At 46.8% G+C, this 15,806-nt stretch overlaps 1 protein-coding gene across 1 annotated transcript in view; it reads right to left on the bottom strand.

The window, feature by feature from the left end:
- Positions 1–15,806, bottom strand: part of LOC119432447 (DNA-directed RNA polymerase I subunit RPA1-like) — a 112,819-nt gene that overhangs the window by 50,753 nt on the left and 46,260 nt on the right. The window contains 6 exon segments of the mRNA XM_037699610.2: positions 1,769–1,986; positions 2,715–2,834; positions 9,794–9,934; positions 12,105–12,188; positions 13,102–13,137; positions 13,139–13,211. Coding sequence (XP_037555538.1) covers positions 1,769–1,986; positions 2,715–2,834; positions 9,794–9,934; positions 12,105–12,188; positions 13,102–13,137; positions 13,139–13,211 — 672 coding nt within the window.

The raw sequence follows: 15,806 nt of genomic DNA, 5'->3' as shown, positions 1-15,806 counted from the left end.
GTTCCAGCAACGAAACTCGTGGAGAAAACTCGCGTTTCAATCGAATAAATACGGTAACTTTTTTTCAATAATTTAGTCTACCCTCCATGGAGCAGTGCAGAGTTGTGCATGCTCTGAAGATTTGTGCATGCTCTTCGGAGCATGCATTCTACGCATGCTCCGAAGAGAGCTGCCTACGGCATAGAGGGGACGGAATTTCGCCTGGCGCAGCACAAGCGGCGTAGCGTGACTGGCCACAAGTGACGCTTGCCAGCGCACTAAAAACGTCGGACTATAAACACACCAAAAAAAAACACAGCATATCCACGAAGTGAATGATGATGAGTGGGCGAAGCACCGGGGGATCATTGGGGTAAACCACAGCTACGGACGAGAGATAAAGAGAGCGTGCGTCGGGAACGAGAGAGAAAATTACACCATCTTCCCGTAGGGGAACCCTGAGTAGTATGCGAAGCAGCCATGGGGTCGACTAAAGGTAGTTTTATCAGCTGTATAAACTTGGACATGCAGCAGCACCAGCAACGCGCAGAACTGTTGTCGACGCCGTCGGCGTTTTGCCCGCGTTCGCACTGAACGCGCGCAAAGTGGAACCGGAACCGGAAGTGGAACTGGAAGTGGAAGCGGAACCGGAACTCCATCTAGTGAACACTTCATAATACTACAGGTGGCTACGGACACACAACGCTATCTATTGAGCAATTCATAAACTAGAGGTGGCTACATACTACTACTACTACTACTACAGAGGAGGGAACGACCCACACCCTTAGGAGCTTCGCCCCTAAAAGGCGCCTTTACAGTCTGACGATTTCAGCGCGCAGGCAGGTGTCGCTTGCGGCCAGTCCCGCTAAAGACTTATTTATAGTTTGACGTTCTCAGCGCGTGGGCGAGCATCCAAAAATGCCGTCCCCTCGACGTGTGCGCCATCAGCTGCTCTCTTCGGAGCATGCGCAGAACGATCCCCAACTCGCGCACCGCTTTGAACGGCTGTCTGCGACCGTCAGCGTAGAGTGCATGCCGCCGCCGGAACGGGCAGCCTTGGAAAGAGCAAAGCTGCGTGGCCCGCCCGGTGACACCAGTGTCGCCAACAATGCTCCTGCACACTAGCACTCCCCCAATCCACGATGGCACGGAGTTCGAATTATCGGTGGCAGTGTGGATTTCAGTGTGAATTGACGGGATGCGTTACATATTGCTTTCAATACATTGTTCGACGGATCACAGCGTCTGCTTCGAATTATTCAAAATTTCAAGTTAACAAGTTGTGAATTAACGAGCTTTTACTGTACTACATTAGGATCAATCATTTTCACTTTGTGCCAAACACGCAGCTTCGCACAACGCCAGTGACGCCGTTGTGTGCAGACACTGATGTGACTGCGCCGATGCACGTGAAAGAGACTAAGAATATTTCTGCTGGCATTTTGGAAAGGCTTCTTGTGGTATATATGCAGCCAACGGGCTTCTATTTTCATGATTTTACTTATTTCGAAACTCCTCGTGTCTCAACTTTTTTTCTTTTTCGGCTTTTTTAAAGCTTTGAGTTAACAGGGGTTTCCTGTACTTTGCTATCTCAATTAATGCTTCAACTTTCGGGCACAACTGCGACATTATTTAGCGACTTCGGCTCGGACATTTTCACGGATGATACGTTTTCTCTCGCATTTTTTCCCAAAACGTATGAACGAGGTCCCACTGCACTGCTACTATCTGTGTTTTGTCGAGGTCTGACCGTACTGCTGTCCCAGTAAATGAATGGGCCACCCACTTGTTGATCTGGTTGTTGACGTCGTCGGTGACGCCCTTCATGCTGGAGTCGAGCTGCTTCATCTGCCGGTCATTGCGTGCCATGTGTGCTGCCCTCAGCCGGTCCTCCAGCTGGATGGCATCCAGCTCCTCTTCATTCTCCAGGCCAAGAGCCTTGACAGCCACTGCATCGCCTTGCGTCTTGGCCTTCTTCATGATGCGCTTGCGCTTCTTATCAGCCTGCAGGGGACACGAGGTCACAAAGGAGGGCTAATGGAGACTGGCCTTGTAATTCAAATGGCCTTTATCGCTTTAGTCACCACAGGCTTTCCACAAGTGTCTAACCAAGCACAGGTAGTATGTAGCACCGACTGGTTATTTGTGAACCCTGCAAAACCTACCTGGTAGCTCGCATGTTTCATCAACGTCTGTCACTTGGCAAACAGCATAAGAGCTCAACAGAGCTGCAGTGAAAAGCTTACGGAACGCAGGTTTCGCACGAATAATCAAGTAACATTTATTTTTTATCGGTACAGGTGGATCTAAGGCACGAGACTAAAAGGCAAAAAACTGCTAAAATGAGTCTCCCCCCTTTCACAGGAGGAACAACAGGGAATGCCTATATTTACATGCCAAGGAAACCTTTTCTTAGAAATAGTCACAAGAAAATCATTCAATCTCATACATATACCTACAAATGACGTATTCAATGTACTCGCGCAAGATTTCAGAAACAAGTGAAATAAATAAAGTAAGCTCATTTCCAGCACAATTTGCCCACACGGCCCCTCAAAGAGTGTACAAGCATAGTACCAGAATTTTGAGCTTTTTGACACATCTTGTGCGCTGTTACGCTGACACATCATAATACATTTTAACGCAAAGCCCAGGCTACAAGATATGATGCTGTAAATGCATGGAATTGGCACTGAAGACTAGCACGGAAGGAAGAAACCGTCATGGCGTACCTTGTCGGTGACAAGGATGTCTTCAATCCCAAGGGTGAATCCAGTGAAAATTTGCAGGTAGTGCGTGAAGAGCCTTGCAAAGGCGCTCAGTATCAGGCTGGACGTCGCACCTCCATACAGCTGGGAAGAAAAGTAAAAGCACTCACAGTGGAAACACTGTCTATTTACTACCTATGACACCATTCCTGATGGTTTACGGGATATTGATACAGTGGCATGCTTCCATTAACAGGTACCGAAATGCAGTGAGCTGCACTACAACTGCAACAGTGCACCTAATCGATTTGACCATCAGAAAATTTTGAAAACTGAATGGACTAAGCAAATGGCTCAATCGCAATTCTGCACTTGTGGACCGAGTTATTGTTTATTCATTTGTTAAGATCACTACATGCGTCAAGAGGACATAATTACAGTGGGGGTACAACAAGCTAAACAAAAAATAAAACGAAAATTATGGAACAACAAAGCAGACAGAACGACAGAGTCAGTCACCGTATATAGAAAGTTGAAAGACCAAATATGTACTGGGCATATTGTCGTGAGGCGACAAACGACTCGCTGGACACAATCACAACAGAATCAGTTAAGTTGTTCCACTCATGTATTTTGAAGAAGGATGACTGGAATACTGCGGTGCAGCACTGAATTTCTCCGATTTTCTTATTGTTATCCCTTCTTTGAAAAAAATATGTAGGAGCCTTCAAGAACTTCTGCCGAATGATGTCAAGGTTGCCATGAGCTAACTGGTTGAGGAAGAAAAGCCTGAAAAAGCGGCGAAGGGTTTCTAATAGATCCCAAGAAAAACGTTTTTAGGGTGGTAGCACTAACACTATAATGATATGAATTAGCTGCGAAACTAATCTTGAAACCTGCTATGCCTGCCTCGCAAAGCTTAACCGTACATTTTATGCAGGGTTCACGACTCGTGTCGAGTTTCAGTACAGAAAACCTTAATTCTCACCAACCCTTACTAAATGCTACCGATAACCAAAAAAAACACAGTCTAAGAAATGGCCACATCACTTTTACTTCGTACATTTAGAGTGTCATGAGTGGAGGGACAACACACGCAAAAGAACTATGGCGATGAAGAGAGCACGCGGTGTTCCAAACAGCACGTGCGCTCGAGGCGCGTGACCCGAGCTGTGAACGAGGCAGAAGAGATGCTGAGCTGTCATTATCGACGTGGCTCTGCGCCAGGAAGTTCACATCGTCAGCATCGCACTGGCGACGGGAGCCGTGGAGGTTCGGTCAAGTTCGTGACGCTGGCAGTCCAGGGTGTGGCCGTCGACCTCGGAGACGTTCGAGCGAGGCTCCTTGGACCGGCTGCAGCCTCTCACAGCAGTGCCGGGCACTCCAGGAAAGATCCCCCTTCATCGGTAGACCAGCGCATTCGATAGTCCCTGGGACGCGACCTCGGCACTTGAGGAAGGAACAGGACGGAAGCAGCGGCCTAACACGTCGTTAGGCCTAACCCGTCAGGCGCCTCTGCCACGTCAGCAACGGTGACCGGGATAAACAGGCATCCACCGAGGCGGCGAAACCTTCAGGATCGTCGGGAGCAAACCCTCCAAAAGAGACTGCGACGCGACTTGGACTAAGATCCCCATGAGTCGGCGTCAAAAACGTGAGGATATTTCACATAAGCAGCGACGCAGCCAGATAGGCTAAAAGTGTCCGACTGTAAGGAGTGTAGAATTAAGACTGGCTAAAGGGACAGCTCAATTAGCTGATAGTTTTGTGTACGATTGAGAGCCACTTGTTAAGGCTATACTTAGTTTGTTCATTATTCTGAGTTATATTTTAGTTGGGAGTTTTGCTTTTTGCTTCATTTTATTAAATCATGTGTGCTGTGCCTTCATACGTCTCTGAGTCCATCTCTTAAACATCCACGCCCCCGCGATCTGTGACAGAGAGAGAACAGAAAAGTTGTGGTTTCGTCCATTTAGCACATGCCAAGAGGGACTAAGTAATGTTATTTGTCCTCTGATCCATCTGTTCAACAGAAGAAATTAAACACTCACATTCCTGCGACTTGGGAACAGTAGGCTCTTGGAACAAATGGTACTCTCTTTTTAAGGCAAGTTGATGCGCTAACATTATGAGGCCATGGTGAAAAGAAGCTTCCTTTAGCGCTATTTCATTGTGCCATCAGCCTCACAGCTACCCAGGCACCACGGAACACCAAGCCAATATTGTTATTACGGTGGCGAACAAGGGCCCTAGCATGGCCCAGTGATGTCACTACAACATTGGCAGTGTCACTCTATGAAGACTACAACAATGACCTGCCAGTGCCATTCAAATTACATAGGTGTTGCCAGACAACACGGTTGGTAATATTGGGCCAGCCTATCCATTGCACTGACAATATTGGTTGTAACCAGCAAGAAGCAATATCGTCCAGTCAATTTCACCTGCTCTTTAATGTCGGGCAGCCAACATTGTATGCCCAACAATATTGTTCGGTCACAAATATTGTCGCGTCAATGTTGTTAACATTGGTTGTTTGCACAGGAGATATCGGGAACAATGGCTTTTCAGTTTTTGACAACCTTTTAAGGGAAGGAAGCTTTAGCTGAGGAGTTCCTACCTAATACCTAAAGATAGGGAAATCACTTTTATCAGCATCCAGCTCACTGAATTTGATTAGCTTTGTTGCATATAAAGGAAAAAGTTAGCATTTTGTTACTGCGAAAAACAGACTTTATCATAAAGGCTATCAATATTTACAGAAATTTTTTTTTCAATAAAATTGAAAGACCTCAAATATCAGGTTTTCAATTCTGTAAAACAGTAAGGAGTAACAATATCACATTTATATGAGTAGCACCAGTTAAAATATATAAATCGGGCCAAGTTAATGTATTGTACAACCACTCTGAAATATGTCACTAATTAAAACTATCAAAGGCTACTGCAAGCGACACATGCTTGAATACACGATTTTGTGCTCAGGACGCAACTACGTCACACTGCTCTGTTACATCACTGCAATGATAAGCTTGTGGCTGCATGAAACCAAGTCTCAGTGGCGACAATCGCAAACTGTTGGCGCCATTGTGGCTTTAGCATTATAAGTGCGGAAGCAGCTGAAACTACCGACTGCGAAACCATTTGCTAGAATACTTGATCCTCTGTCTGGCATGTTTGTGTATACAGCTGAATTAAATAAGATGACCAGCTAAGCAGAAGTCGTAAGCGCCTGGTCACGCCATGTATTGATGAATAACTATCACAACCTAACAGCATGCCATTATGCTCTTGACTATGTGTTCTGCGACTTTTTTAACAAGAAAGTTCAGAAGATCACAAAAGCATTGAATCTTATCAATTGTTCCTTTACCAATGAGGTTATTTGCGATTTTTTTTAACACGCGTGCAAAAGCTGATCATTTTTGCGGACAGAAAGTTGACAATAAGTGACTGCGAAGTAAGAATTTGGACAACGCTACTGGGAGTCAGTAAAGTGACAATTCAAATGACTGCCGACAAGGAGATAAACATTTTCAGATGTTTGCCTTATTTGCGCTTCATACCCTCGAAGTGTGGTGTCCTAACATTAGTTTCATTTCTATGCAATTGTCATCCGCGACCAACCGGATAACAGAACAAAGTGCAAGATTTCTTTTGAAGCTGGCATATATATGTTGTAATGAGAAACAGAAACATTAATCGGTGCACACTGACGATGAAATGAACCGCGTAGCGTACCAGCCTGGCGGTCGCGACGCATCAGCTGACATACTCGAGGTTGGACTGTCTTTTGTGGCCTTACATCTTGCAAATTATTCCCATTATAATATTTATATACATATTTATATATGTGGGAATAAACTGCCAGCATCTTCTCGTTTTTACTGGATATAACTGTTTGTTGGCTAGAGCCACTAGTCCTTGCAGCAAGCATTTTTATGCAGGCAAAACACCCTAGGACGTACCAAATGGCACAGCAAATGAAAATGCTGAAAATAATTGCAGAGGCAATGAAAAGGCTGACAAGCAATAATGAATATGCCATTGTAGCTGGCTGCGTGCCAACATTGGACATGCATGTGATAGGCAACAATGTATAAGAACAGCTTTGCCAGTGAGCATCACACATTGGCCCAGCCAAGGCTAGATCATGAATGGCCAAGACATAAAATGCCAACACTGGCCCTACGCAGTCTCAAAGTAGTGCTTTCGAGGTAAAGCCAATATTCCTGTCACATTTTGCCAGTTCTGGGCCATGTCTGGCCCAATGTCGGTGTGCCCCAGAGTGCCAATGGTGGTGTGCTACACGGTCGACTGCAAAGCACCGATGACTACAGATTTGCTTACAGAATGTATGAGGAAAGTGGATATTAAGTTTTAGCAAAGCAACTGCAAAATCCTGTGGATCGTCAGCAACAGTTCTGCACACAAACTTGACATCAAGCTGAAAGCTGCCAAACTCGCCTTTCTTCTGGCCTACTCGCCTACAGCCCTGAATCCAATGGAACAGGGCGTGTTTAAAACCATCAAAGGCTACTACAGGCAACACATACTTGAATGCACGATTTCGTGCTCAAGACACAACAAGACACATCAGGCTGCTCAGTGCCAAGCATATGCTTGGCACACCTCCACAGTTTGAATTCAAGGGTTCTCCGGGAGTGACGATCACAGTAAGCTCTCACCCTGAACCACTTGAGCTTTTTGAGGCTTACTTTGATGATGAACTGTTTGATGTTATCGTAGTGGAGACAAACCGGTATGCCTTTCAACCGTTGAATTCAAGTAAGCTGGGCCAACATTCTCGCTTCCAAAAATGGTCTCCACTTACGCTAGAAGAACTTTGTGTTTCTATTAGCCTCTTAGTTGCTGCAGGGCATTGTACAGAAACCAAATGAAAGGATGTACTGGTCGAGAAACCGGCTGATTGAGACTCCTGCCTTTGACGAGATAATGCCCAGAAACCGGTTCCAACTCATCATGAGAATGTTGCACTTCGTTGACAACGCTTCGGTGGCAGTGGCTTCGGTGGCTCCCCTCGCCCTCTCTCTCAACTCCCTCACCTTCGACTCACCTCCCTCACCTTCAGAGCTCCTCAAGCTCCCTCACCTTCGACTGTCTCCGTGCGCGCCCGCCATGCCGGCGCCACCGGTACAGCCAGCTCGGCGCAGATTATCCCGCTCCTAGAAGTTTCGTTTTGTGCCGTCATCGGGAAGTGAGCGTTTGCCGACGTGGGCAGTTCGTTGGCCGGACTGGGCTGAAGGGATCTCATGAAGGGATCTCTCTTAAGCTTTTGCTCTATGGCGGTGTCGGAGCAATGCCGGTCGGAGGCGCCGCCGCGTTATTTGGCGCGCTGCTGAGAGCATTGTCGGTCCACGGTATGTTCGAATTAACCGTCGCAAATGCTTTCGCGTTCGAATTACCGAGCGTTTTCGCCCATTGAAATACACATCACTTTGACGGGACCAGAGCATCAGTTCGAATAAACCAGCAGTTCGAATTAAGCGTGTTCGAATTAACGAGATTCGACTGTGTTTGGAACTCAGTAGCATATACAGGGAAAGGCACCAATTTTGAGATCTCGTCAGTAGGAACAGAAACCTTCGAAATGGCAACGAAAGTTGTATTGAACCTTGTGGAGCCCCTCCTAGACAAAGGTTACTGCATCAAAACCGACAACTTTTACACATCAACAGAACTGGTTAACTTCCTTCTCAAGAGATCTACCGACATCTATTAAACAACACAAGCCACTCGCAAAGACCTTCCTCCCGGTTTCGCCAGGGCAAAGCACTTGAAAGGCAAGATGAATGCCTTTCAGAGGAGCAAGTGTTTGGCTGTACAATGAATGGATAAAAAACTGGTAACGGTTTTATCCAAGGTACACAGTGCTGAAATGGTGCCATTCACTGACAAAATGAGCAACCAAACCATGAAGCCAGACGTTATCCTGGATTATACCCATACAGTGGGAGGAGTCGACAGTGCAGATCAGATACTCACATCGGGTAGCCGAGAAGTGCCGAGTCGCGGCTAAGACCCGTCCACGTTACCGGCACCACCAGCACGGTAACTCGCCGCACGCCGTTTGCCATTTGACGGCAGTTTTGATGGCGGCTTTGCTCGTGAACGGCGAGATTCTTTAGCCGTAGAGAGGATGAGACCGGGACCCATTTGTGCGGCAACCTCACCGTTGCCAATCACTTGACGGCACCGATATCGTCGCTAGGCCTTCTCCGGTTCACTTGAACGCTAAAGCGAACGGCGTTTCCGAATGAATCGCTAACGCTCCCAAGCCGCAATAATTTATAAACGTTTTTGTCGCTCTTCGCAATAATTGTACACAAAGAAGAAAATACGCTGATATTATCAGTGCCGTCGGCTGCGATGCAAGCACAGCCGAGTCGGTCGTCTGCCATTGGTGGCCGTGCACTGCAGCTGAGCTCGACAAGTATCGGAGCTCTCATTCATGTTTAACGTTTGATAATGAATATTGTTTTTCATAAAATGTACAATTTATGCATCGCTTTATCTAACAGAAATTATTTTGCTTGGACCAGAAGCTGCAGCCGATATTTTCGTCTCCGGTGGCGGAGGCGCGCAGCTTTGCGGTCATCGATTGGCCGAACTGCCGTCTACTTTGACCACCTCTCGTGCAGCAGACGTTCTACGGCACTGGAGGCCGGTTCACCGTCGGTATGTTTGCCGCTAGCGTGGACGTGCCTTAACCGGAAGTGGACAGCGTTTTGAGAAGCGTGTTAGCGATGATGTATGTCACGTGACATTTGGAGGAGCACTCGGCGAGGAGGAGCGACCAGCCGACAAGGAGAGTAGTGAAGGAAAGAGCGAAACGAGCGAGGGCCGTGTTTCGATCATCAAACACGTGTAACTCCGCTATTACAGCCCCATTTTGAAAAATTCTCGCGGCTACGTGTTCGTTGTAGACTCGTGCACAACTGCAACACCACAACTAAATTTCGACCTCTGGGTGGTTTAGGGGCCCTTTAATGGAATTCTACTGTATTATAAGAAACTCTATGGTCTGTACATTCACAAAAAAAAAGGCGAGCTTCCAAGAGAGATGCAAAAATGCCACCTACCTCATAGCAGACATGCACCAGACCAAACTGGGTTGGACCATAGTGGGCCTTGTCGAGGATGCCACAGAGAAGCTCACCGTCCCGAATGACCACATCACCCTCGGTCATGTTGGCCGCAGTTTCACCACCCTTTGACCACGCCTGGCAGGAAAGGGTGCGAGAAATCACTTCAATACTTTCCACCCCAGTCATGGTTGTTACACAAGGGGTCGAAATACACTAATAACACACACAGAAAAACATGCAGAGTACCTAAAATAACCCTAATGCATGTTCTCCCAACAACAAAACCCATCTCAATTTAAAGTTTTACCTGTTATGGTTGAAAACCACCTCCTATAATGAACAAGATCTAATTATTTTTAAGATAGAGCACTGGAGATAATCATGTCTATTTTAATCAATACATCGGCTGACATCCTATAAATATCTCATAATCACATATTGGCAATTTAACATTCACCGATGAGTCTTCAAATCAATTATTTCAGTCTACTACGATGACAAGGAACTGGTATTTACAGTCAATCAAATAGTGAATAATATTGCAGTAAATTTAGGATGAAAAACAATTGATGTATCCTATGACACCTTTTGATAAAAAAAGGTCATTTATGCATACTTTATTACAAATTCTAGAGTCAGTGGGAGAAAAAACTAAATGACAAAGACAATGGCTATTCCTCTGTAAATGAGACGAGCTGTATAATAAAGGTTGTATAGTGAAGCTGTATAATAGAGGTTCTGGCCTATCATCTTATGATAGGCCAGAAATGCCTAACAGGAATCTATTTATCTATTGCCAAGCAAAGCACGCAACAGGATTGCAATACGAGAAATGACTGTCATTGCAGGACAGACCACTAATAATCTTGAATGTTTCTATCTTCTATGAATTAAGTGTTGAATGTTTTAGTCTTTAATGCCTGCATCCATCATGAAATATAATGTCTTTATCTGTATCAAACATATTTAATAGACGCTCAATTCTCGAGTTGAGACGCCCGGACGACGGTCGCCAGCGATAGTGAACTTACATGGCCACCATGATGTATTTCCTGCTCGTACAGCTGTTGCCGATTGCCGCGAACAAAAGCATGGCCTTCGAGATCAGTTCCCAGTAACACGGAGAAGCTGCCGGTAGGGGGTGCGAATTCGCTGTCGCCTGCGGAGTAGTAACCGCGCCGAAGCACATTCTATTGCGAAGCGCATTTGTGCCATCACCGTGGATGTCGCTTTGAGGTTCCGTGTCAAGTCCAAACACGGCAACATCGTCGCCGCGCGCCGTACGTTGTGTGTGCGAGTGAAAGCTTGCGGGGGTCAGCCGATTCAATCTCGCGCGTGCGAGGGAGAAGGGGGCTAGGCACGGCGGGGGACGCAAGAAAGAGAGGCATTTAGTTCGGCGGCCTATCTTGAAAGCGATCTGCGATGTGGAAAAAGTGTGTGCCCGCACGGACTTATCTTCAAAGCGAACTGCAGCCAAGGTCAATATCTTGTGTTTCTTCGTCGAATCACTTATCCTTGGAATGTCACACCAGGTACTGGATGCGTGGACACGTGTCGTTTCACACAAGCGCGAGGCGTTGGAAACGATGAGCGAGCGGCACGATTGTAGCATCGTATAGTGTCACCTAGTGTCAGGCTAGTGAAGTGAAGCACAGAGACTAGCGCAGTAACCAGAGTGGCACTTCCAGCGCGTTGAAAAAAAAACAAAACATTTTTTATTTTCCTTCGGCAACATCAACAGGAAAAGGAGAGTGCTGGCTTGGCGGGCTAGGCCAGCTGCAGCAAGTGGCGGGATCAGGTTTGAATGAATGGAGGGGGAAAGGTCACGCCCGCAGCGGCAAGATCGCCGGGTCGAGGGATGCAGGCCCGCCTCGTGCACGCTCGCATGCACGCTCTCGCCTCGCAGTCGCCATGAATTTGAGCGTGCCAAGCACGCCGCCGCCGCTTCGCATTCCGTGGCGGCGGAGAAGGTGCTTCCAGTTGCTGCTCGCGCAAAAATGACAAAATTTTGGGCGAAATCTCTAGGTTGTCGGCGGGGAAAATTCGTTATTTCGAGGGGGTCTCCCACTGCCACTTCATAATGTAGAGGTCTCAAATACATGTGCTTCTATGGAGTAACGGCGGGGAATAGAAAAACTTCGTTATATCCAGGAACTCGTTATATGGAGGATCGTTATAAGCAGGTTTAACTGTATAACTGTTCAGCTTTGGTTCGGTTCCACACCATGCATGGCAATGATGCCTTGCAAACTGGTAGACGGCACATCTCATACAACACGAAATGCACTACAACGCCCAGACTTGCCTTGGCTGGAATTTTGGCCTTGCCTTCAACCGTAGGAGGTGGCTTGCCATGCGGTATGCAGTTGAGCAGAACGGTTGACAGCACCTAGTCAAAGCAACATACAATTTAGACGCCAAGAAAACATGGGCCACAATGAACATGCAGCACTGTAAATAGGGCATACATCTATCGGCCTCATGCATGGCCAATGATGGCATGACAAGTGGCACTTCGATGACATCAGCAAGATGACTCGATTTCATTGTCTACTACTCCGTGGGCAGAACTACTGCACTTTCAATCATCTATCCACACTTTCAATAGATTCAAGTGTAGTGTGGCACTACTAAATGACTAAGAATGCTGACTTGTGCCGGCTGGTACATGTTGAAGTTAATTAAACTGGGTAACAGAGCAAGAGACAGGACGAAAAGAAGCTTAATGAAATAAAAAGTACGCAGCTAGCTAGTAGCGCATTGCTCCCAAGATGTCAGGCCTTGTTTAATCAGTGCAAAATACTCACGAGTTATCAGGGCCAGCGTCACGCTATGAGATATCATATATGAGGCTTTCTGCATTCACGGAATGTATGTGATGGCGCTGTCGGTGTCGCTCCATTGCAAAAAGTTGCGTTTCTTTCACGTGGACAACAGCACCCATTTTGTAATTTTTATGATTTTTATTTTTCATATCATGTCTCGTCCCTTGCCTTTTAGTTTACTTTGTTGTCTGTTCCTCTGGAAACTTAATGCGAAGCCCATAGTAGCATGTCCAATACGCTGGAGTGAGTTTTCAGTAGTGGAAAATTCAGCAAACCAATTACTACATGATTAATTAGTATACTAATTATTTTTTACTCAGGAAACATTGCATGGCTGTTGTTTTGGCACACATGTACACTACTTGACCAGAAACAAATGTGAACAAGCCATTCTAATTTTCTTTGACGTGGAATGGTGTTTCAGCATTGTGGTGTTAATGGCACCCACTGCCCCCTGCAAGACACGGCAATGCCTACCTGTTTGCCTGTCCACAGCATCTGTGGCTTTTGGATAGGCCGGTGGCAGGAGCTTGATGCCCATCTTGACAAAAGTCAAGGCTCCAAAGACGAGCTGGTTGTAGTCCTCTCTGCCAACAATACACAAATCGCTATGCTTACAGCCGTTTATGAGGGTACCTAAGCAATATACACATGTGACAGCTGAATTCCTGGGTGTGAACCAATCTCACCACAAGTATCACCATACAATTGCTAACAGAAGCTGCATTTCTTCAGTGAAAACGGAGTGTGAAACGAGCTATCCGGGTCCACAAATTGGGTGAAGAATCGGAACTTAAAAAGAAGTTGCAGTTTTGCATGAAAAGTCAAAGAATTGATAGCAATAGCAAAGTATTAGACAATTACACGAGGTAAGGTGCCCAGTTTTATCGCTCACACAAATTGCAGTAAACATCTGCTTAGTAACAAAACAATCATGGTGTCAAGCATGCACAGACTAACATGACCATGTCACAACGCTGGCATGATGAGCTCCAACAGTGAGGAGTACGTGCGCTTGTCCCAAAGTGAGTCTTGTGTGCTACCGCTTGCTTCACCATGCAAACTGCGCCACATCTCCAAAACTCAGACCACATGACCTTCAACACTTGGTGTGCGGAAAGATAGTATTCATGAAGCCACCAGCTACAGTTAAACCTCGATACAATGAAGTCAGTAAAATTGGCGCTTTACTTTGTTATGTCAAAATTTCGCTACATTTAAATTCGACCTCCTATGCAAAGTACACTCGCCAACAGATTTGTTTTTTAGATGGAAGGGGCCATAAGAAATGTCATAATAATCAAGCATACCCCCCTCCCCCCCCCCCCAAAAAAAAAACATTTTCATTAGAAAAAATGGTCAATTTACTTGAAATTGAGAGTCTGCGACCACTTTTACAGCTTGATGCTTCACCGATAAGGTCTACTCTTTACAATAACCTTACCGGCTATATAGCAATGATATGGACACTCCGGGCACTTTTCTGCCTTTGTGGTCACTGCAATGTTCCGTATAACCCACGTGCTGTATGCTGTATGTGCGAGTGAAAGCGCGCGACGGTGAGCTGAATCGCGCACAAGGAAGGAAAGTGGAAAGGCAGCACAGGAGGGAGGGGGGCGGCTTGTAATCTGGTAGCAACTGCGTAGTTTGTGCAATGACATGCGCCGTATCTTGAAAGCAATCTGCAGATGCGACGACTTCGGAGTTGGTCGGCTCGCGGTTGACCTGCCGCCGCTTGCGTTACTGCTCCGTCCTTCTCTCATGGCGCTCGGCAACTAGATCACGAGAAGAACCCAGTACCTACATAGCGTGCACACAACCTGTAGCAACTGCCAGAGAGAAGCAACTGCACCGAGTCAAGCCGAAACAACTGTTTGTTGCAACCGCTGCGGAGAAAACTGCGGCCGTGCTTAAAGGTACTACCGTATTTATTCGAATCTAGGCCGATAGTTTTTTTCAAATAATCACATACGAAACTCTAGGGTCGGCTTAGATTCGAGGATTTTAAAAAACGCGCCAGTTTTTAACTGAAACTGGTGCATAAATGCACCATAAATATGGTGCATAGTTAGCGCCATCTAGAAAAGTCAGTATCGCAGCCGCTGCTAGCCGCGCCAGTAGCCAGCTGAAGTACACGAGCGACGTCGCCATTTTGATCTGCGTCGTATCGGTATGGTGCAGCATCGGCGCGCGGTGTGGCGTTATCGTAATGGCACCAAATGGGCGATGCCACTATAGTGCCGCTTTCTAAACGAATACTGTATTTACTCGAATCTAACGCGCACTTTCAACACGACCCTAATTCTGCGTCGGCATTTCAAAATGGCCGCCTCGCACGCGCGTCAGTGCCTAGCTACCGTAGCATGCGGAAGCTTCCTCCGTGTGCTGCAGTACACGTGCTTAGGCAATAGTCTACCGTCTGTCTTCACGTTCTCAGCGTCTGCTCTATCTATCAGCATGAAGTACCGAGTTCATCATGATGCCGCATTTAAAAGGAAAGTGATCATCTGTGCGAGACGGACGGAAATCGGGCCGCATCACGGGCGTTCGGAGAATCCGAAACTTGCGAGCGGGACTGGCGCAAACAGGAGAGGATTTTCGCCAGCAAAGCAATGCGGAACGGTTTCAGTGGACCGAAGCAGAATCTGCGACGATCCACTCCGGCGATACGATCAGGCTTGGCCCTATCTTGAAAGCAATCTGCGACTGGTAAAGTCCGCCGCGCGCCGTGTTTTCGCCGCGTTGAAGCGAGAGGCATGCTAGCACGAAGGCGCGCTTCGTCTCCAGCGTTTTGACAGTTCGTTTCCGCGGTCAACGAGCGAGGTGTGTTCATGTTTGCTCGGCGCGCGTGACACCGTGCTTGTTAATAGCGGTCTACTAATTTGCTACCGCATTCGATGCATCGCCTTTCGGGCGAAACTGCGACTTTTTTTATTCATCGCAACCTCAGTGCATCGGGAGGAAATCATTTTTCCAAATTTTTCCTCACGGAAAACGGGTGCGCGTTACAATCGAGGAAGCGTGAGAATCGAGTAAATACGATAGTTGAGCTAGCCGTAGAGGCATCGTCAAACGTTCAAACCGGGCGGAACTTCGGCATCGGTCTGTCGTTGGAGGGGGCCACGGGAGATGGTTTTTGCGTGCGCCGCAACGTGCGCTTCTTCAAAAATGCAGCATCTCTA

The sequence above is a fragment of the Dermacentor silvarum genome, chromosome 11, assembly GCF_013339745.2.
Source record: "Dermacentor silvarum isolate Dsil-2018 chromosome 11, BIME_Dsil_1.4, whole genome shotgun sequence".
Lineage (NCBI taxonomy): Eukaryota > Metazoa > Arthropoda > Arachnida > Ixodida > Ixodidae > Dermacentor > Dermacentor silvarum.
Note: the sequence above shows the minus strand (reverse complement) of the source record. Positions and strands in the feature narration are given on the sequence as shown.